At 35.6% G+C, this 21,200-nt stretch overlaps 1 protein-coding gene across 2 annotated transcripts in view; it reads right to left on the bottom strand.

Annotated features, from left to right (window-relative positions):
* IPO11 (importin 11) overlaps nucleotides 1–21,200 on the bottom strand; it is an 80,585-nt gene that overhangs the window by 33,423 nt on the left and 25,962 nt on the right. Inside the window, exons 13-25 of one of the 2 annotated variants that reach the window (XM_036403159.1) lie at nucleotides 20,885–21,037; nucleotides 20,578–20,621; nucleotides 19,592–19,682; nucleotides 18,313–18,360; nucleotides 17,580–17,685; nucleotides 13,595–13,721; nucleotides 11,541–11,574; nucleotides 11,319–11,359; nucleotides 10,137–10,253; nucleotides 8,646–8,759; nucleotides 7,292–7,407; nucleotides 5,209–5,285; nucleotides 197–276 (exon numbers count right to left, since the gene is read on the bottom strand). In XM_036403159.1, the coding sequence (XP_036259052.1) occupies nucleotides 197–276; nucleotides 5,209–5,285; nucleotides 7,292–7,407; nucleotides 8,646–8,759; nucleotides 10,137–10,253; nucleotides 11,319–11,359; nucleotides 11,541–11,574; nucleotides 13,595–13,721; nucleotides 17,580–17,685; nucleotides 18,313–18,360; nucleotides 19,592–19,682; nucleotides 20,578–20,621; nucleotides 20,885–21,037 (1,148 nt within the window). The remainder of the gene's footprint in view (nucleotides 1–196; nucleotides 277–5,208; nucleotides 5,286–7,291; nucleotides 7,408–8,645; nucleotides 8,760–10,136; nucleotides 10,254–11,318; nucleotides 11,360–11,540; nucleotides 11,575–13,594; nucleotides 13,722–17,579; nucleotides 17,686–18,312; nucleotides 18,361–19,591; nucleotides 19,683–20,577; nucleotides 20,622–20,884; nucleotides 21,038–21,200) is intronic. The other variant, XM_054517902.1, reaches the window with a different exon arrangement.

Here is a 21,200-nt window from a genome sequence, read left to right as displayed (position 1 = left end):
TAAATAATATTATTTCTCAAATCTGAATGTTCACTGTGCACCATAAAGAGCTAACATTAAAACAGTATGATTGTTTACACATATATGAAAAAGAGTACAAATGTGTGTGTATGGCATTCTCCAAGATGAGAGAAAGAACAGTTTGCCAGTAAAGAACTGAGGTGGTAGTATGGATCTTTATATAATGGCAACATACCTGCAAAAATTCAGATGAAGATAAGAAAATATAAGCATTGATGATCTTAAAGCAATTTTTGAGATTTTCTGAACTCAGCTCTGGAAGAAACAGAAATCACAATTCAGAACCTGATCATCAAACTGAAGTACAACCAAGATGATTTCCTTCTAAAAGTCTTTTCCTCTTGCAGCTTGTAGAGCCAGATGCCAACAAATAGAAAAAAGATCTTAGATCCAGTGCCAATCAGGCTCTCTCTCTCTATCTCTACCAAAGACAATTACAGATGTGGGATGACAGCTCTCGTGCTCAAATGGAAGCACAAGAAATCCTACAACCTCAAAAGCCAATGCCAACTAAAAACGAAAAACAAACAAAGTCAGGTTTTAGATGCAATACTGGGTTAAGAAGATATTAAACAGAATAAATGAACCATGTAGTTTAGAGACTTGCAATTACAGATAAATGGTCTCTCTCACACTGAGTCAGTAAATGCTGAGCAAAAAGAATGAAATAAAGATTGCAGTTCTGCTCTTCTGACCCAGATGCCATATCAAATGGTATTGAGCTGACTCACACTGAGCTGTAGGGCATAGCTTGAGTATTTCAGTAAAGAGAGCATACCCGCCTAAGAGATAGACACACACGGAGGAAGATATACAGCAGCAGCTTGAAGAGAGAAAAAATGATATATCCTCAGGCATTACCTGTAAGACTGTTAAAGGAAAAAAATCACTCTGGAACATGTATAAGCAGAACTCACAGCAAAATGAAAAGTTTCAAAGTTTCACATGGATGTTGATAATAGTGCAGAAAATCCACATTGTGTAAAAACAAGGCAAAAGACCAAAAAACCTCAAAGGGATAAATTTCCTTTAAAGTAGTTTGGGAGACAAACTATTATTGGATAAAAGAGTTGGACCTCAGTTCCATCAGCTTTCAAATATCTAATAAAATAGATATTTTTAGATATATATTTAGATATCTAATAGATGGTTTATCTATTAATAGATAAACCATCATGGAGAAGCAACAGGAAAATATTTTTATATGAATTTTAAATAAAATTCCTTCACCAGATGGAACAAGCATCTGGCTAAGACTTCATGTGTCCCCCATGGCTTAGATGAAACAGTCATATGAAAGTGTGGCTTATACCTAGGAATATTTATATATAAAAAGTCCTACCAAAAACAGTTATCACCATGACTGTGGCTGCTTTTCCATTATAACTTCTGTATAGTTCTGGGGAGGTTCAGCAGACTTTCTTTTTTACCCCACCCATTAGGTAGAATAATAATGTTCTTCCATTGGATACGGCCATAAGACAGCTTTGCATTCCTGCGTATGTTCATATGTCAGTACTCAGACAGGTCATATCTTGTAAACATTTATTATGAGTATTTTTGTCTCTTGACTTGAAAAGAGATCACCTATCAATCCAACATGCTCATCAAAAGATTCCAAGATAACTATGAGTTTAGTTTAAGTAGCATATTACTAGAGTTACACATGGAGTCCTCCTTAGAGGTCTGCATTTGTGTTTTTCTCTTTACTGGATAGAATAATATTTAAAGTTTCAGACACTGAAGAAAGTAGATAAATTCTAAATAAATGGTCATATAAACATGAATTACTACTAAGTCTTCCATAACTTCCCATTCTGTGATAACCAATAAAAGGTAATAAAATGTGTGTAGCAAAAATTGTACTTCAGGTCAAAATGAAAACAGGTAGGACAGATGCAACAGAAATGACAGAACCTCAGTTACTCAAACACAGCTCAATGTTTAGCAAAATTTTCTGGAAAGATCTCATGTCGAACTAACTACATTTAGAAGCTACTTATACATCAATTCTCTTGCCAGGATTTCCTGAATCAAATATATTTTTCTGAATTCATTAATGTGCTCCTTTGAGTTTTGTTTGGATCAGAGGAGTTAGACCAGTTTCAGTAACCTGGTTTTTGCCAGTACCTTTATAAATACAGCACATGCACATTAAACTTGGTGCTTCTTGGAATAGGTATGTCTAGATTATGACCATATTCCCAACCTGAAATTGTATCAAATTCAACTGTCATTTTAAGCAGCCTCAGTGCAGAAACACTTCCATCCTCAGACAATTAATGTATTTCTCCATTCCACATTATTCAATACATTGCAAGAGATGTATTAAAGAGACTGTGCAATCCCTCTACAGGGCAATTACATTTCAACACAGTTTAAACAGTAGCACCAGTGCTGAACTGAAAACCAAGTATGACTATTATGCTGTGAATAATTATTGTACATCAGTGGCAGCACCATAATCTTTTAAGGTCAGTCACTTATGCAAGTGAAGTCAAGCCTTCATATTAAATGCAACATTCTGCTTCTGAAGGCAAATCTAATTGACTTGTATAACTCCTCTGACATCCACTTCCAACAACAGTAGTATCCTGAAATGGGTACAAAAAGATATTTTCATAACAACAATTATATCTGGAAGTGAACAACTACATATTATTTTCAGATTAGTTAAAAAAGGAAAATCAAAAACATATTTATAAATATCTTTCCCCTTCAAGTTCAAAAATCTCACATATGAATTTTTCTTCTCCTGCCCTCCACTCTTCTACTTTGTCCATGTTCACCTCTGACATATTTTCTGAATGACTTACACGCTTATATAGAAGCTAAACACACCAGCAAAATCCTTATATTATCTGTATATTATAGTAATTCCATTCAGTAAAAATAAATTCAGAAAACAAAGGTCAGGAGGTTAATATTCCTTACATTGTAGAAAGAACTAATTTTCTGGAGCATCTTGTTGCCAGTTCTCCACCCTATCCCACAAGACATAAGCATGGTAGTTACCTGTTCAGAACTTCCCTTCATCTCATCTGTCCTTTGACTTTTACTTTGATGACTTCAGACTGAATTGAAAACCAGACTTGGAGAGATTATCTTTTTTTTGCCTTATCTCAGACACTTAAGGCACACAAGACTTTGCAATTTTGACTTCTCACCTTGTTCTGACAGCTACATCACCATGCTAAGAAGGACAGAAGAGTCTGACTTAAAGTGCTGGAAGTTTCAGCTGAATGCTGCTGCTACTGATGTACTAGAAAAATTCTGCTACAGGTTTAAGACTGAACCATTATTTAATTAGCTAGCACTATTGATCATCAGTGATCAATATGTTTTCTTTTGCAAGATGCTGCACCTTAAACTGTACTGTTGCACTTGAATAAGTGAACAATCTCTTTTTCAAATGTCCTGAATGAAGTAGCTCCCTAATGGGTAGCAGATGGCAGTATTGTACTGGTTTTCTAACTACCATGTTTTAAAATAAGGTTAGCACTAATCCAAAATTCCAGCTCTATTTAAGCACCACAATACCATAGCTGTGTCATGTGGAGGCTGTCTTGTCAGATTCTCCTGATGTAAACAGATTTTGTAGGCAAAGAGCATATCAGAATACTTTCCAGTGGAAACTATTCCACCTGGAAAAATGTGAATCATTCGTAGCAATCAAAATTTTTGACAAACATGACACTCAAAAACAGTTTTTCAGAAATATGCTCAGGAAGGGAAGTAGTACAGAAGCCTATAGGGTGATTACACATCAGCTGCTGTGTTTCACTCCCAACCCTGATAAAAAAAAGTTTGACATAAGCATGTTTGAAGGCTCATCCTAAGGATATCCTACCCAGCTTACTGTACTACTTACTCTACACCAGCATCATGCAGCTTTCAATTATCAGAATAAATAATTTCTCTTGAGAATGTATTTTTTTTCCAAAGGAGAGCATCACTGTTCTCCAGGATCCATTCATAAAACAAGAAAAACATTATAAGTGTAGAATATTCCAGAGTACCTCTTTTCTAAGAGTATGCCAGGGTTTCCATTTCTACTCATCTCTACTCTCTGAAAAGTATCACACGAGGACTAGGGGGAAAATATCAGTAGCAAACAAATACCGAGTACTTCTGAATTTAAGTCAAGAGGATTAGCAGTGTGACAAACCATGAAAATCACAGCCATTCATGCAGTGCAGGCTTCCTGCAGCAGACACCACCTCTGAGTGACACAGAACAAGAAGGCAGAAGGAGAGGTTGTAGTTATGGATGATCACAACAGTCATCAGGACTCAGCAGCCACTGAATTTTAGCAGTAGCTGTGGAGTACTTAACCATAAAGCCACTACTACTAAACAGAGCAGTTTTGTCATTACAGATCTCGTATACAAGGGGAAATGACAGAAGACATCATCATCATCCACCTACCTGTCATGACATCACTTTCTACTGACCAGTAGAAATAGAATAAAATATTAAGTCCTGAAAACAATTATCAATTAAAAAGCTAACTTCTGTAATTCTGTGAACACATTTCTCTAAAAAAATGAACCCATTTTCTGTAGTAGTGTTGAAACCTCAAAAGCTAAAGATCTAAACAAAAAAATATTAACATAAAATTAAACTACTGAATTTTTATACTCCTTTTAATTATGAAGCAAAAGTACTTAAAATAACAGTATTTCCTAAGCATTGAATCCTATTTCTCATTACTAAGTTTATATTTTGCCAACAAACTGCTGTTTTTCATTTCAAGTGTTTATAGACATATCTAGGTAGTTTGAAAACATCCTACATTGTTATTAACTGGATAAGGGAAAAGCTAATAACTTTACACTGGTTGCAAGCAGAACATGCAAGTATTCCAGATAATCAATATCAATAACACTTGGCACATTTGGTGCTCAATTTCAGAAACTTCTTAAAATAACCTGAAATTATAAACTTTCTCTGAAATCTGTCTTATCTCTCACATAGAGCAGCTCCAATTTATTAAAAAAGAAGGGTATGTAGATCATAAGTATTAAAAAATATGAGATCATAAGTCAGACAATAAAAACCTATTCCTCAATTTTTGTTATAATTCTGCAAGCTCCCTTAGTACTTGCAACCACACAAGCATTGCTTAGTGCATGAATAACAAGTAGCAGGGAAAAAACCCTGAAATTTTAGTAGTGAAAGACTTACCAAGAAGGGCAGACATATTCTGAAATATTCTCAGGAGTTCTGGTGTAAGACATGGACTATTCTCCAATGTCACTAACCTAAGAACATATCAAGCAAAATATCTAAGATGATGTATGAGTAACATTAAGCAATCATTTTGACAGATGTAAATATTTTAACTTTGAGTAACCATCTATGTTAACAACAATGTGTAACAATTATCCTAGAGCATACTTCAAGCAGAGCAATAGTCCTCACAACACTCATCAGTATAGGCACAGGTCTTGCCAAGGTAGGAATACAAAGAAAAACATCATACTGTGTTTTTATAAAGACAACATAAGCGCTGAAATACAACAGTGAGAATGTCTAAGTAGCCAGCCAGGGAACTTGGAGAAGGTGGATAGAGAGGGATATTTACAGTGCAAGGACAAGACGTGTTCTAAACCTCACAGGAGAAGCTGTGACAGACCAGCTCACACATTTATGTTTTTTTTAAGTCTGAAATGAGGAATTATCTTACATTGTTTATAACAATTTAAAATTCCTGAGATTTGAAAACAGTAGTTATAAATTAAGCTTGCATTCAAAGCCGCAGCAACATAATTCCATTTTGTCCTAGATTTTAGGCATGGGATTACCAAATTTAAGTAACATGTCTGGTTATGTGAAATATCTTAGTTGTTTTCCCGCTCTTGGTTCAAGAAGCCCTCAAAGTCCTAACTGTCTCTGCCAGCTTCCCAGATTTCTCTGATGCTCTGAGACATCTTAGAATATCATTATTCTGCACAGACATCAGAAGAGCAACCTCAAGATCAGTATCATTAAGAAGATACAAAAGTTCTGAACTGATACAGGTAAAAGGCCCCAATTTATATTTTGAGACACTCTTGCACTTTTACTTGCTGCCACCAGCATTATAAATCTCAGTTTTGCTGTGTATATAGAACAGAGCATTTGTAGGTTAAGTATTTGTAATTTAACGCTCATTTATAATTTAGATCAAAGGAATTGCTCACAATTTCAAGACAAACCCTATGTATTCCTGTTCTTCAGAATTTGGTCCCCTCTGACAGCATCAGCTGCACCAGAAACAAATAAATCAGGCTCATGGCAAACTGAGCACAGTGTCATTTCAGTCACCAGACAGTCTGAGATACAGAAAGTAACTTCTACATTTTATCCTTGTAATTATGACATCTCTTCTTGCAGCCAGCTCTGATCCACTGGCTCACTGCTCTCCTTAAGTCAAGCACACCGAATTGTTAAATTAGCACACAGTGTGAGTCTAGAGTGTGAGTCTCACACACAGTGAGTCTAGACTTTTTGTCCTGCTACAGAATGGTATCTTCAGTATCAACTGCCTGAAAATGAATAAAAGACAAAACACAACTAAAAATAGCTGAGTATATAAATTTCCTAACCGCCTCTTCTCTGAGAAAAGGTGTGATATAGGTCATGTCATGTAGCAAACCCTATGGAGCTCAGTAAAGCTCCATGGAGAATTGAACAGTAGGAACTGCTGAGTCATGATGAGACAGCAAAATAAGTTCCCATCTCTCTGACCCCTGCCCCAAAGCTTATCTCTGTAACCGTATAAGCCATCTTACCTAACCCTTACTATTGGTCAAGTCTGGATCCCCCTAAACCCGATATAAAAGGGGCCTGTTTTAGCCCATTCGACAGAAAAAGAGCTGTCGCTGGAACCTTCATGGCCTCCCCCACAATAAACCATTGCTGTGGAACACCAAGGTGCTCCTTCTCCTCTCTCGACCATCTGCTGCATCCTCAGCCAAACGCTACCTACCTAGCAAGCTAAGAGCTGATCTCTGAAGAGAGGTGATAGCACTATAGAGCTGGCAATCACCGAGCTTGCTAAGGGGGTAGCCTGAGGCGAGGGCAACGAGCTAGCTGAGCTTTTGGGCACACTGTCTCCCTGAGGACTGAGCTCCTGGCCCATCTTGCACTGCTCGATAATAAGGCCAGAATAGACGCTTTATTAATGTCAAGGTAAGGTAACAAAAACATATCAAATTTAATATTCAAAGCTTTTTACAACCTTTTTTTTCTTCTGGGAATACAAAAATAAAGAAAACATTCTTACCACAGCTCTAAACCATCTTCCAGAAGATAGACATGTGGAGGCTGAGAAACATCTGTACTTAGTTGGATAACTGGAAGTAGAAAAGGGTAGAGATTTTTGCTGTCTGCTCCCAGTCCCTAAAAAAATAAGTAAGAAATGTAAAATATGTCAAAAGCCTTAAATCAAGCATTTCAAAAATAGCATGGAAAAGATCTACACTGCTGTTACATCCACATGTAAACATGCATTCAAGAAATCAAAGGTTGAACTTGGTTCCATTTCATATAGCAATAAAATAGCCCAATATTCCTAAGCTTTTTCTCAACATGTCTTGAGAACTTTTTTTTTAAACAATCCAGTTACCAATAGTCTGCAAGAAGAAAATATAAAGAACATACATTCCTAAAAACATTCACTGGTCATTCTCTTTCTTGGAGAGGTCACAAGTTTAACAAATACCAGATGACTAAAAGCTGAACGTTTTATAGGTCAAGAAAAAATCTTTGGTTCTTATAATTTACAAAATCATGTGACATATTCTAATATTCAGGAGAAGGGTTTATTTTTATAGCTACCCAAAGATTCACAGGCCGATGACAGTGATTCAGTTTTTAAATGATCCATGAGACTTTTGAACAATAAAGAGTAAACTGGGAACAGCTGCCAATTACTGAAGAGCATTACAGAGTACTGTAATATTACTACTCAAGAGAGCTGCGGCTAGTGGAATGCTGAGCTTACATAATTCCTGTATTTTGATAATGGAAAAGTTCAAAATATTTGGTACTTTTAAGTTGCAGCTTCTTTGTGTATTTATCTACTTACTTAAACAAACATGCCTTAAAATAACAAGATTTTTCTACAAATCTGTCTCATCTTTTTGTGACTACCTATACCAAGAGATACACCTTTTGTAAAAAAACCCTCAGATTTTAGTCTCCACAGGGGACTAAAGAAGTATTTCCACAGTTTGTTTATGGTAAAAATCTATTTCCTCTTCCTTTAAAGTTACACCACTTTGGAAAGAACCTTTATTTCTCCTTTCATAATATTTGTTATTTCCCTTTTACTTTCTCTCCACTGTTAACCTCTGCAATACCATCCTTTAAAGTCATGCATTTCCACAAGTTCAAGACTGCATATTAAGTCTGTTCCTTTACAGACACTGTCATAGGAGCACTTCTCTTGGTCTCTGCTAGTCCTACTACATTTTCTTTGAGACACAGCAGGGGTTGGAGAAGGTAGTGTGGCATATAGTCTGTATTAAAGAAGTAGCCAATAGCACATATTCTGCAGGCAATATAACCACGTGCTGTTTTATCATCAAAAACCTGTAGGAAGTACTGACAATGTTTATGTGACTCAGATTCCTTACCTGGATGAGATGGATTAGGGTGGTTAGAATGGCACATCGTAGCATATTGTGCTCCTCACTCTGCTTCCATAGCAGTGGTAAATATTGAACCAAACATCCCACATATGGTCGTATCTGAAGTTCAGAACACAAATTGGTTTCTTAATACGTGAAACAAGACTAATAACTTATCCCAAGCATAGCTTCTGAAAAATATAGGAGCTGATTTTGTCTCAGAAAAAACACAGAGATCACTTAAATCTTTTTATAACACTGTATTCTTTACTCTGTGGCTAAAGTAACTTCTGACTGCAGAGTAGTTTCAAACAAACATATTACGTATGGTGATATTTGTGCACAGCAAGCAAGCTTATGTAGTAAATACAACATAAAAAGTACATAAAGCCTGATACATAGAGGTATTTTCATATTAGTATAATGTTAACTTAGACAGGATTCCTAAACAGCATCCTTTAAAACCAGTAACAGTCCCAGTAAAAAAAAAAAACCAAACCCAAAAAACACAAACAAACAACTGAATAACCTCTGGAGTCACTGAGCAGAAGTTTGACTGTGTAACTTTGAGACATTTGTCCTAGCTTGTATTATTTTCTATTATGGTCTTCAATTCTAAAAAGGTTAATCTATTTGTCTTTAAAGTATTTAATTAGGAATTAACCTAAACATATTCAAGGGGTTCTTTCTCAACTTGTTTTTTATGCTCATTCTCAAAACTGCAGGGAAATCTGCTGTCATGTTGACTTTTTCTTCAAGGGACAATTATGAAAGCTTCATCCGGCTCCCAGACAGGATTACTTATAGAAAGACAAGATAAACTCAAAGACATGCATTATCTCTGTTCTTAATACAGTAACGCTGAAAAAAAAAAAAAAATCCCAAACCAAACCCACCACAACAAAACCTGAGACAAAAGGAGCCAACTATTCACTGCTTAATTCTGCAAAACCATCTTCTAATTCTTCATGTAAAAGCTGAAGCACATAATTTAACACTAAAGTACTGAGAATTCATAATGTGAATTTGAAACCTGTTATGCAGTTAAGGAGATTGCTGTAGAGAAAACACTGACCCATATCAGTATCAACAAGAAATTAAAAATTTAACTGCACACTCCCTACGAGTGCAAAGCATTTTTCCCCAAAAATGCCTTTTTAAATATGTAAGATAGTTTAAAATATTTGCTTAGATATGAGACAATTAGAATAAATCACAAATAAAAGAATAAAATTGCAAGAAATGCCACAAAGCTTAAAACTCCTTCAGTACTCTTAAAGCTGATTCAACACAAAAAATACATTACTTGGGGAAATTAAATTAACATTTTACACAAAAGATAAATGAGAATTGAGAAGACGACCAAGTAATGCCAACAGTGCAGGCATCTCTGACAACAACAACCAGTCTATTAATTGATGACATTTTCCTTCCACAACAAGTCCTCCTCCATATTCTTAGGACAAAGCTAAAACTGAAACATATATTAAAAAATACCTGCATATTGACTCTTTCAATCACACAGGACAGAACATGAAGAACATGCATTTTGGTGTCACATTGTGTTACTTCCTGAAGTAGCTGAAAGAGCAGTGTAAACATGGACTCCAGGTACTAAAAGAAAAATAAAGAAAAATAAAGAACCACCAATAAAGAAAGATTAGACCATTAAAAATATAACTGGTCACATGAACTGGTAATTTTCCCATATGCTTAAAACTCTAAGACGTAAACTTTGAAAACACTTACAAAGTGTGCAAAATATTATTCTTTCACTTTCAAAAAAGCACACTACCCAATCCCTGACTAAGCAAGGTAATAAAATTCAGATCTACCCCTACATACTAGTTCAAACATGAACAGTTTGAATGTATACCATTTTCAAATTTTGATAAGTGTAAATGTGATTTCACGGCTAAAACAGGCTGTCTCTCCAGAAGGAGCACGTTGTTAGAGTCAAACCAAAAGTAGTCTTCCAGCCTTTGGGCCAGTAAATAAAAGTTAAATATTGAACCAAAAAAGACATCTTAGAAAATTCCAGTGTTTACAGTCTAGAGGCACTCTCCATTTTGGTTTTGTTCTCAAGAGAGTTGAGATTAACATGGAAGTCAAAATAAAATGAGGAAACATATCTGCTAAATTTGAGTGACCAAAATAAAACTTTGGCATACTTCTCTCTTTCCACTTTTTACTAACTGACAACAGTAATGACTATGGTAAAGAACACAAACACAGGAGAACTAGAAAGTGGTGCCTTTTAAAGGCACTACTGTAACCACACACTTGTATTTAATATTTTTAAGAAGCAGCAGGTTGGAAAGTATTGTGTGAAACAAGCATGTAGAAGAGCCACAGAGTTGTGCAGATGTATTTCTTAGATACAATTTTAATATATTCTTATCATAAAGAAACTTACTATATGGCAACACTTGGTATATAAAGCACTAAACTTACTGCTATAAAGTTGTAATGGCATAATACTGAAATGTATCTACACATTAGCAACTTTAACAGCAACAGTATGAGTATATATTTGGGTCTGTGAAGACTGAACATACAATACAAACATGCACACACATCAATTATTAAACAACACTGTTCAAAATGAAATTGGAAAAAATATTTTCCTGCTTTTCTCTATGCATTTATCTACTCTTCAGAATATGTAAATGCTCTTACCGGTAAGAACTGGTCAGTTCTGAACTCAAAGTCATCTACAGGTAAACAAACATTAAGGAAAAATAATACAGACTGAAGACAGATACCAAGACTCAAATGAGCAAATATTTCATGGATACTCAAAAAATATAATGTGAAGAATTTGGTAGTAAGTTTAAAATTGATTGTTTTCCAGTAATTCAGAATTAAGTACTAATCAAACAGCTTTGCAAATAAGGATATTTAACTTCAGCGTCGTAGCTGTCTCAATACGGACCTGAAAGACAAAAGTCAAGAAGCATCATGCATACGTCCATTAAACATTTTGATTATCCAGAGTACCTGAGTACTCTGGATACAGAGTACATCTTGATTAAAACAGAGTACCTGACAATATCAAATCACTTTATGTTTTGGAAATTGAATCACTCTCTGTGTTCTATCATCCTCTAAGAAATGTAGTCAGTTCATTTTCATTCACTTTCATTTGAGTATCCTTTACATTTTATTTGTCATAGCGCAAGTGGTAGAAATTGAAAAAACTACTCAGGCAAAACCTTCAAGGACAAGAAGTAATTAAACAAGAAGATATCTACTTCGACTGTGATAAAAATTCTTGCAATAGAGGAGATATTTTACTTGGAATTATCTCTCAAGCTTCTTGGCTTCACCAAGAAGCACAGAATCTAATAAACTCAAGTTAGACTGTTCTTCCTGTAGATGCTTAGAAATGCCTTAGAAAGCATTAAATAAAAACAGCTGACACAAACACACTTTGCTCTGCTAAAGCTGTCTTTAGGAATCACAGAAATTATTATTATGACTGGCAATTGCTACTTTATATGTATTTACCAAACTAGCAAAGTTTATTTATTGGTTGTTGGGTTTTTTTGTGGGCTGGTAGCCCAGTTTGTTTAAAAACAAAAACAAAATAAACAGTAGCAAAACCAGCATCTCAACTTCATCTCACCTGCTGGTAAACCAAAGTTGTAGCTTAAAACTACAGATTTGTACTTAACAGTTTAGCAACCAAGGCCATTTATCATATCCTATTAGCAGGTATCTTTAAAGCTTAAATAACCATAGAATCACAGAATCATTATGGATGTAAAAAACCTTTAAGATCATCTAGCCCAACCACCAAACCAGCATCACCATCACTAAACCATGTCCCCAGCTACCATATCCACACATTGTTGAGCATTTCCATTTCCACTGACTCCGCCTGTTCCAATGCTTGACAACTCTTTCAGTGAAGAAATTTTTCCTTATGTCCAACCTGAACCTCACTTGGTGCAGCTCAAGGCAAATTCTTCTTGCCCTGTCACCAGTTGCCTGGGAAGAAGAGACCGACACACCTGGCCACAAGCTCCTTCTCAGGGAGTGATAAGGTCATCCCTGAGCCCCCTTGTCTCCAGGATAAACACCCCTAGCTCTCTCAAGCACTCTTTACAGCACTTGTGCCCCAGACCCTGCCCCAGCTCCATTGCCCTTCTCTGGACTCTCTCCAGCCCCTCAGTGCCTTTCCTGCAGTGAGGGCCCAGAGCTGGACCCAGCACTGGAGGTGTGGCCTCAGCAGGGCCCAGCACAGGGGGACAATCCCTGCCCTGGCCCTGCTGGCCACAGCATTGCTGATCCAGGCCAGGATGCCATTGGCCTTCTTGGCCACCTGGGCACAGCCTGGCTCATGTTCAGCTGCTGTCACCAGCACCCCCAGGTCCTTTCCAGCCACTCTGCCCCAGCCTGTGGCACTGCCTGGGGCTGTTGTGACCCAAGGGCAGGACCCAGCAGTGGGCCTTGTTGAACCTCACACCATTGGCCTCAGCCATGATCCAGCCTGCCCAGATCCCTCTGCAGAGCCTTCCTGCCCTCCAGCAGATCAGCACTCCCACCCAGCTTAGTGTGATCTGCAAACTCACTTCATCAATGCTGTATACTAAAGAGACTAGTCAAAGAATAACTCAGTTCTACCTACATTAGTTTAAAAATCACAGTAAGACATTTCATAATTTTATTCCTATAAAACCAGATTGTTGCTCTTGGAATTAATTTTCCCACCAAAGTCATCACTTATTGAACATTCAGGTCTCATTTAATGTATTTGACATTACTGTTCAGTATCTCCACAATGAAACATCACCACATCTTCCCAATGGTTTACCTCTTGCAAGACACAACAGACTTTAAAGGCATGACGTCATGAAATTCTCTATCAAGTGTACACAAAGTGAGATATTTCTGTTTCATCTGTGATTACAACAAACGTGTAGTCCAAAAGATTAGCTATTTATGCTTACCACTAAGTCACGGTCTTGAAGCAAGTTACGAATTGCTTCATATAAAACAGGTCTCAAGTCTGATTTGAATTTTACAGAAATCCACTGTCCAATCAGCCATATTACTCGTCGGCGTATTGGTTTATACCTTTAAAAGTAGGAGGAAAAAATTGCACTTGTTAACTCATTGCACTAGTTGTTATAGAGTACTTTGATGAAAAAGAAATCCAAGAATCATGATGAAAATGTTATTGTCCAAAACAATTAAAAGACTTAGTTGTTCAATATCAACTTCAGTGCAAAAACTGAACTTTCCGTTAAAATTCTTCACAAAAAGGCTCAGGAAAAACCAGCTTACTCTGAAGAAGATAATTTTCATCCTAAATGACTGAATCTTGAATGTCTCCCTAGGGATGCAGTTCATTCTACATGCAGCACAACAATTAAAAAAATAAAAATAAATGTTACATTTATTACTGCAGTCATGGTATCTACTGCTTTCACTACAGTTCCCAGCAATTCCCTTGATATTCTGTTTATGCTCAAAAATTTCAAGTCAGATACAATTTAAAAATGCAAACTTAAGGACTGCACTACAGCAACTGTCAGAGTAGTTCACTGCATCAGTCTAAAACTATTGTAAGAACAGACATTACCTAATCTTGCACTACTGCCACAACAAGGGCACAAATCAAACAGCTTTAGAGTTGATGGGAAGAACAAACCAGAACAATGATTGAGAAAAGCATTTCACAGAGCTAATATTTTTCTCCACTGATCAAATAACTTATAATTATATGTTTAACTTACAGATGTATAAAGTTAAGAAAGACGAACCATATTTAGAGAATTTTAAATAATATATTGTTATCATAAATGTGTTTTTCACTTGAAGAATTACTCTCTTGTAAGCCATCAAGAAGACATTTAAACTGAAGTTATTGAGGTTTCTCTACCTTTAGTAAGTGTGTTTCATTAAACATTCCCATAACTATAACACTATAAACAAAAAACATCTTCAGAGAACATGAAAGTTGTGGAAATGGCATATATAAAGTAATTCATTAGACTGGAACACATATCTAATGTGGAATAACAGTCCAGTGTTGCTTTATGTTTACTGAGTGGCAGTGAAGCAAAAATAACACATACTGAAGCATGACTTACACAAAACATTGCCTTATTAATGCACCCTTCGTTTTGTTCCAGAAGCTATGATGATTTTTTACTCTTTATGAACTTTTTTTACTCTTAGAAGGCCCATATCTGACACAATTTTGTAAACATCAGAGTATTTAAAAAACTAAGTGATTTTATTGAGATTTTTATATATATGTATTTTTTTATATATAGACCACTATCACATAAAGAAAAGTTTTAAATTAGATGATCTAAGTACATAACAGTGTGCTGACAGCAAAGATTTTCAGGTCTGGTCGTATGTACTATATGTTGAATACATATATCCTACCTCTGCATCTCTATATTATTTCTCTCTCTCTACATGGTAGACAAAATACAGCATGTTTTTGAGATTTTTTTGGGGTAGGTGCGTGTTTGGGTTTTGTCTGGGTTGAGTTTTGTTTGGGTTTTTTTGGAGGTTTTTTGTGGGTTTGTTTTTTAATACTGAAGTTTCTCATAGGTGCTCATTTTTTCTACATTCACTATTTCTGGGAAAAGCTTAGCTTTTTTTCAGAAGATTAGCTTTTACAAAAAGAGCACACAGTGACCGAGTGTAGGTCCACCACTAAGCCTGGTGGACCTAAAGCTCACATAGGAAAACTGATCATATTCCAAAATAAGGCCATCTCTCCTGCATTAGTCATAGGACAGTACCTTTAAGCAGTCTGGACTGCATCAGGTTGTCCAAGACAAAAGTACTTTACTTTCTCTCTCAGGAGGAAATGTTGCTTTACAAGTGAGTAATTGCAACAAAAAAATGTATTCAGTAACATACTTTCATGTAATGGAAAAGTTTCTCATTAATCAGAACAAAGCATCATTGCAAGTGCTAAGTCTGGCAGTGCACTATTTCTAAAAATCTTTTAGAACTTTTTTTTTTAATTCCATATTTCTTCTATTACTGTGGTCATGGTTGATGGGCTTACTATCAAGAAGTAATGAAACATTCAGAGAAAACAAAACATTGCAAACTCCACGCTCACTGACACATAGGTTTGCGTTTCCAAACATCAACCAGTTCTGAACAAGCACACAAGTAACCATGGGACATTCTGTGGGACAGCAGAGGATGCCTTCAAACCCACTCTATCTGAACTGCATATGTATTCCCCAAGCTGCTGTTGAAGCAGTACTCCATTGAAACCACAAATATTGCCTTCCCTTATTGCCATGGTGGTCTCCTATGATGAAGGCAGTAAAAGCAGTTAAAGTAAACAGGGTTTCAAAATTCCAGACAACTTCTGCTGCAAGCTTTTGTCCCTACAGGAACTTACTTCATCCTGGGATATCACCAATGCCAACCAAATTGTTAAATCAGGTGTCTTCCTGACTGTAATACAACTGCATCAACAACACAAAACTTGTCAGTTTTACTTATGCTAGATGGGTGAATAGCATAAAAATGCCATAGGCAGCACAGGCTTCTAAGATCATGGCAGCTTTTTTTGGGGACTGCTGCTGGAGGAGAACAACAGCAAATGAACAATCTTACACAAGATCTCCCATTTTTTCCTGCTCTTCTGACATTTAGCCTAATAATTACAGTACTTGGCAACTTGAAAATAGTAAGTAAATCTTAGTAAAAAAAAAACAGTCTAATGAGAAGAAGAATAAAAGCATTAGGAGACAGCAAGTAAACAACTGTGGCAATCATTCTTTGACACCAACATAAAGTTATACGTCCAAAAATAAGTAAATAATTTTTTCAAAGTTTACTGTAGCAGAAAAAAGCAGTTTAAGTTCCACTCTATAGGAAACTGAACTCTCTTTGTAAATAGAGCATTTAGAAACAAAACAGCTGACTAGCAACCCATTATGGAAAATCATTTACAATTTATAGCAGCTCCTAAGGGTATAAGGAAACAAATTAGTTTATGTTTCACATAAAAATTGCCACTGGTAAGATGATTTGCAAATGTAGAAGAAAAACATAGTAACAGTCTTCAAAGGACATTCGGGTCACTGCTGATGATTATGTTGAGAAAAATAGGACATATTTATTTAGAGTCAATGGCTGATTTGAACTTGTCTGATAAGGATTAGCATGCACAATAGCGGTCACTGTCCTTCCCCTGGGGAGTGAGCTTCAGGGGAAGGGAGGAACAGTGTCTTCCAGATAGTTACAAAGAACGACAGCTCAGTCTGTACTGAGATGCCAAAAACGATCTTTCAAAATACCCCATGATATCCACTGAACAATAGGAGGTACTCCTGTGAAGGCCATTCAAGTGAGGGTGACCTTGGTGAGAAGGAAACGCCAGATGGATTGTATAAAACTCTTCATGCAGAAGAAGGTGCAATCATCCACACTTTACAACACAACCCAAACCATTATTTCCCCTCTTTATTTCAGCAAAATTAACTGATCAGAATTACAGAGGGCTTGTATTTAAACTTAAAGAGAAGAACAAAATCACTATCTTGGCTAAACTACCATGTTACAGGGATGATTTCCACAGACTTCAGCTGAATTCTGCTGCCTAGAGGTCTCCGGAGGCCTAAATATCATTTTTTAAACAAGCAAAGGTGGTTATCCTGAGAAGGTTTAGTCAACTCTAATGTATGCAAGAAGACAGACAATGAACTTCTACAGAACCCTGAAATATTCACCACACAGTAATTTGAATAAGAACTGTCAAGAACACTGTCACTTCTGTGACTGCTATCAGTTATCTGTAAGCATTTCATACCTCTCCTCATTTAGTGGAGAGTATTTCAAGTTGAGTATTTTGCAGCTTGGCAATTTTTAGGCATTATATCTTATCAGACTTGTATCAATCATTTATATTTAAATGATGAAGGCATAACAAATCAAAGTGTTTACCTGTCATGAGAAACCTGTAGTTCTGCTAATAGTTGATTTTTAAACCATTGATCAAAATCCACACTATCAAATAGTTCATAAGCAGCCAGTCCAACAGCATTATACACTGGGGAAAAACGATAGTTATGCTTATTGTTTACTTCAATGTTAACTTTTTAATATTGAATAATCAGATTAATATTCAAACCACATTTTCATAACCTGAACATAATAAAGAAAACAAAACTAAAGCATATTTTTCCAAAGAAAGTTTTATCAGATCATGATGAAAGGAAATCTGATGCAAATTATTAGTAAAAGAAAGACACTACAGAAGAAAGGTTAGATTCTCAAAAAAAAAATAGAAGTCAAAAGAACAATAAGGATCTTATTCTATCATCCAGGACAGTTCCATAAGAAACAATTATTTTCATTTGCCATAAAATGTCCTCACTTGTAAAATGGACTCCATTTTCTTCAGAAAATACTGAAGGTCGTTTACTTGGCACAGCAGAAAGAACAGGACAGTAAAGGAGATTGCTTGTTTCAGAAAAAAGCCAAAAAGCAGTGTATTTTACATAAACATTTTCAAAAGTGAAGACCAACATCAATGAAAGGAGAGTTAGGATTTAGGTCCCACTTTCCAAATGATTTAAAAAAAAAATCTTGCAAATTCTTCTTCAATTTTTAAGAAGAAAAACACATATACAAAACTGGCTTTGTTACTTCAAAGATAAAGTAAAACTTAATTTACCAGCATCTTTAATCAGTATAGCATTGGTATTTTCCACGTTGGTAGATCCTACAAGCCAAAGTTAAAATAAATTAAAAAGTGTCACTAAAACAAGGAAAGTAAGCAACTTTGCACTTAAATTATTTAAGAAAGGAAGACATGCATTAGAACTGCTTTCGCTGCTTTTATTCAAATTACAAGTTCAGTCATTTCAGTTTTGGTACTTTGTTTAGTGACTATATCAAAATCAAATTTCTGCTTTCACACCCTATTTTTGACCTACTTCTTTGGAGACAAACATTTTTAATAACAACATACACATAAGTCAGAAGCAAGTATTTTAAATTAAAAGACTCAAAACCTGCAAATTGCAGACAACTGTCAACCACGTAGTACTACATCCAAAAGGGTCCTACACCTGATTTTTTATATATGTGTGCCTAAAAACAAATATTTTCTGAAGCCAGGCCAAAACCTACACACAAAGTACTTTATGAACAGATTTTGTGAAGTCAGAAACCACTCTCAGAAAATGATTATTTATTTTATTTTAACAAAATGTAAAGATCATTTCTGATAAGCTCAAATACAAAATACTGTAACTCAACTAAGACAGCAGGGGCAAACAAACTGAGCTGAACTGACAGGGGAAAAAAAAGCCACTCCCACTTATAATCTTTCCAGGTCATTTTAAAACTTTGTTTGGGGGCAAAGAATCATAAGGTAAAACAAAGAAAATATTAATCACTCCTCAACATATGAATAACTCAAGTCTTCATACAAAAAAATCCCTAAATTTTTAAAGCAGATTCCTCAGATTTGGAAAGTTATCTAGACTCTACAAAATGACAGCATAACTTAAACTTTTTCTTTTAAAATTTTTTCTCCCTCCAAGATTTTGGCAGAGACACAGCATGAACTGCCTTGCAACATTTGAATGGGAAGTTCCCAACTATAAACAACCCAAAGAATTCATTAAGCTTGTGAGGAGATCACTCCTAAGAAAGCCTGAAACCTCATAAAATTAGAAATGCCACAACATTTGTCAAATATCTAGAATAGTTACAATTAAAACCAAAGTCCCTTTAGGACTTCCTCCTCCTAGATACACAATGCATTTTGTTATGGTAGGTTTAGAAATAACTTTGGAATATTAACATGTACTTTCAAAAATACAGAGAGAATGCACTATATAAAATTAGATGTTACAAGGTAAAATTGTTTAATAGTTGACAAGAGTATGTTATGAATGTAAACAATTCTACATTTTATACTTCCCTTATTTTTTTCAATAACTTACCTTGTAGACTGTGAACCATTTCCAAAAGAACTGGAGTAAGAGTCTGATTATATTCATGAAAAATATCAATAAAAAGGACTTCCATGCATGGCTGAAAAATTAAAAGATCTGGTTAGACTCCATCAAAATAAAGGCAAGTGAAATACATTTTATGCTAAAATTTTAAGTGCTGAATACCTTGCACTGAAAGTCACAATTTAGAATACAACAGCAGCAAAATTAATATTGTAAGAAATATCAATTTCTTTCTCCTATACTTTGTGCTTAACTCCAGCAAGAGTTTGATGGCTGTATCTGTATCAACCAGCTCTGTGGCAGAAGAACAGTCAATCTGTGGAGTGAAACAGCTGGTGCTGTGCCGCCAGTGACCACACTGCAGGTATGTCAAAGGCTGTTGGTGTATTGGCTTAGTGGCTCTAGGCCAGGGACTTGGTCTGAACACCATTTTACAACCAGAACATACTATGTGTACCACGCTAGGTTTTTTAGTTTTAAGATAAAAGTAATCCAGCAAATAAGTTTTGAGATCTCTCTGCAAAGCAAACCACAGCAGTTACAACTGGGAGACACACTACAACAGCATATTTCTGATCGGAACACTAAATTAACTAATAATTAATTATAGAATATAATTAGCTAATAAAGATGCACCTGGAACTTCCTTCAGTCATCATGTCTACTAACAAAGTCATAAGTGATTACATTAATTGTCAGTTTAAAAAAGAGACAACTTCTGCTGGCTTTAACCAGATGCTACATAATTCAAATGGTGAAGCAAACTCCTTTTCCCTCCCTCCTAAAATATGAAGTGCATAGATTCCCATGTATTTCATCAAGTTTGAATACTGAAAAAAGAACAAAGTTAAATTTTACTAAATCTGAAGAAGCAAAAGGATTTTTTCCAAATATTATCTGTCTTGGTTACAAAACTATCGAGAATTGCATTCAGGAATGTTTAATGGGTTTCTTTCAAACTGAACACTTACTCTGAGACTGTACTTCCAAGAATCTCCTCCAGTCTCTTCTACAGCTATTATTCCACAAAGACAAGAAAAAAAGCATTATTTCAACCATGGTTCAAATAAAGTCTAGTGTTAAGTTAAGAGGGTATCATAGACTATCAAGAAATCTTTTATTACAAAAAGAATTTCTAGAACGAATATTTGTCCAAGAAAACTGCAGGAAATAAAATGGCCAATATTGCAGTAGGCAATTTGTAGAGACAATGTGGATATGAAGCACTTAGGCAAATATCTAATTACACTACTACCAACTATACAGCATGTTTCTTACTGAAGCTTTCTGGATCCTCTTCCCACATAGTCAATTCTTCCTTTGTCAGCAGGAAATAGTGAGTGACTAATCTCCTACATATTTCCATTAGTGTTGGGTATGTGAAAAAAGCAGTCTTTATCTTATGTGCTTCAAGAGTTTCAGGGCTGCTGTCTGAAATAAAACATGAAGATTTCAGATTACAATTAAGTGGCTTAATGATCAAAGACTAGTCCAGTAAAATTAGAAAAATCAATCAAAAAATTCTTGTCCTCTGAGAAAAACAGAAAAACTGAAAAACCTTACTTTCATGGCAGACTTTAACTAACTTTCAGCT

Source organism: Molothrus ater, chromosome Z (assembly GCF_012460135.2).
Source record: "Molothrus ater isolate BHLD 08-10-18 breed brown headed cowbird chromosome Z, BPBGC_Mater_1.1, whole genome shotgun sequence".
In the NCBI taxonomy this organism is placed as follows: Eukaryota; Metazoa; Chordata; class Aves; order Passeriformes; family Icteridae; genus Molothrus; species Molothrus ater.
Note: the sequence above shows the minus strand (reverse complement) of the source record. Positions and strands in the feature narration are given on the sequence as shown.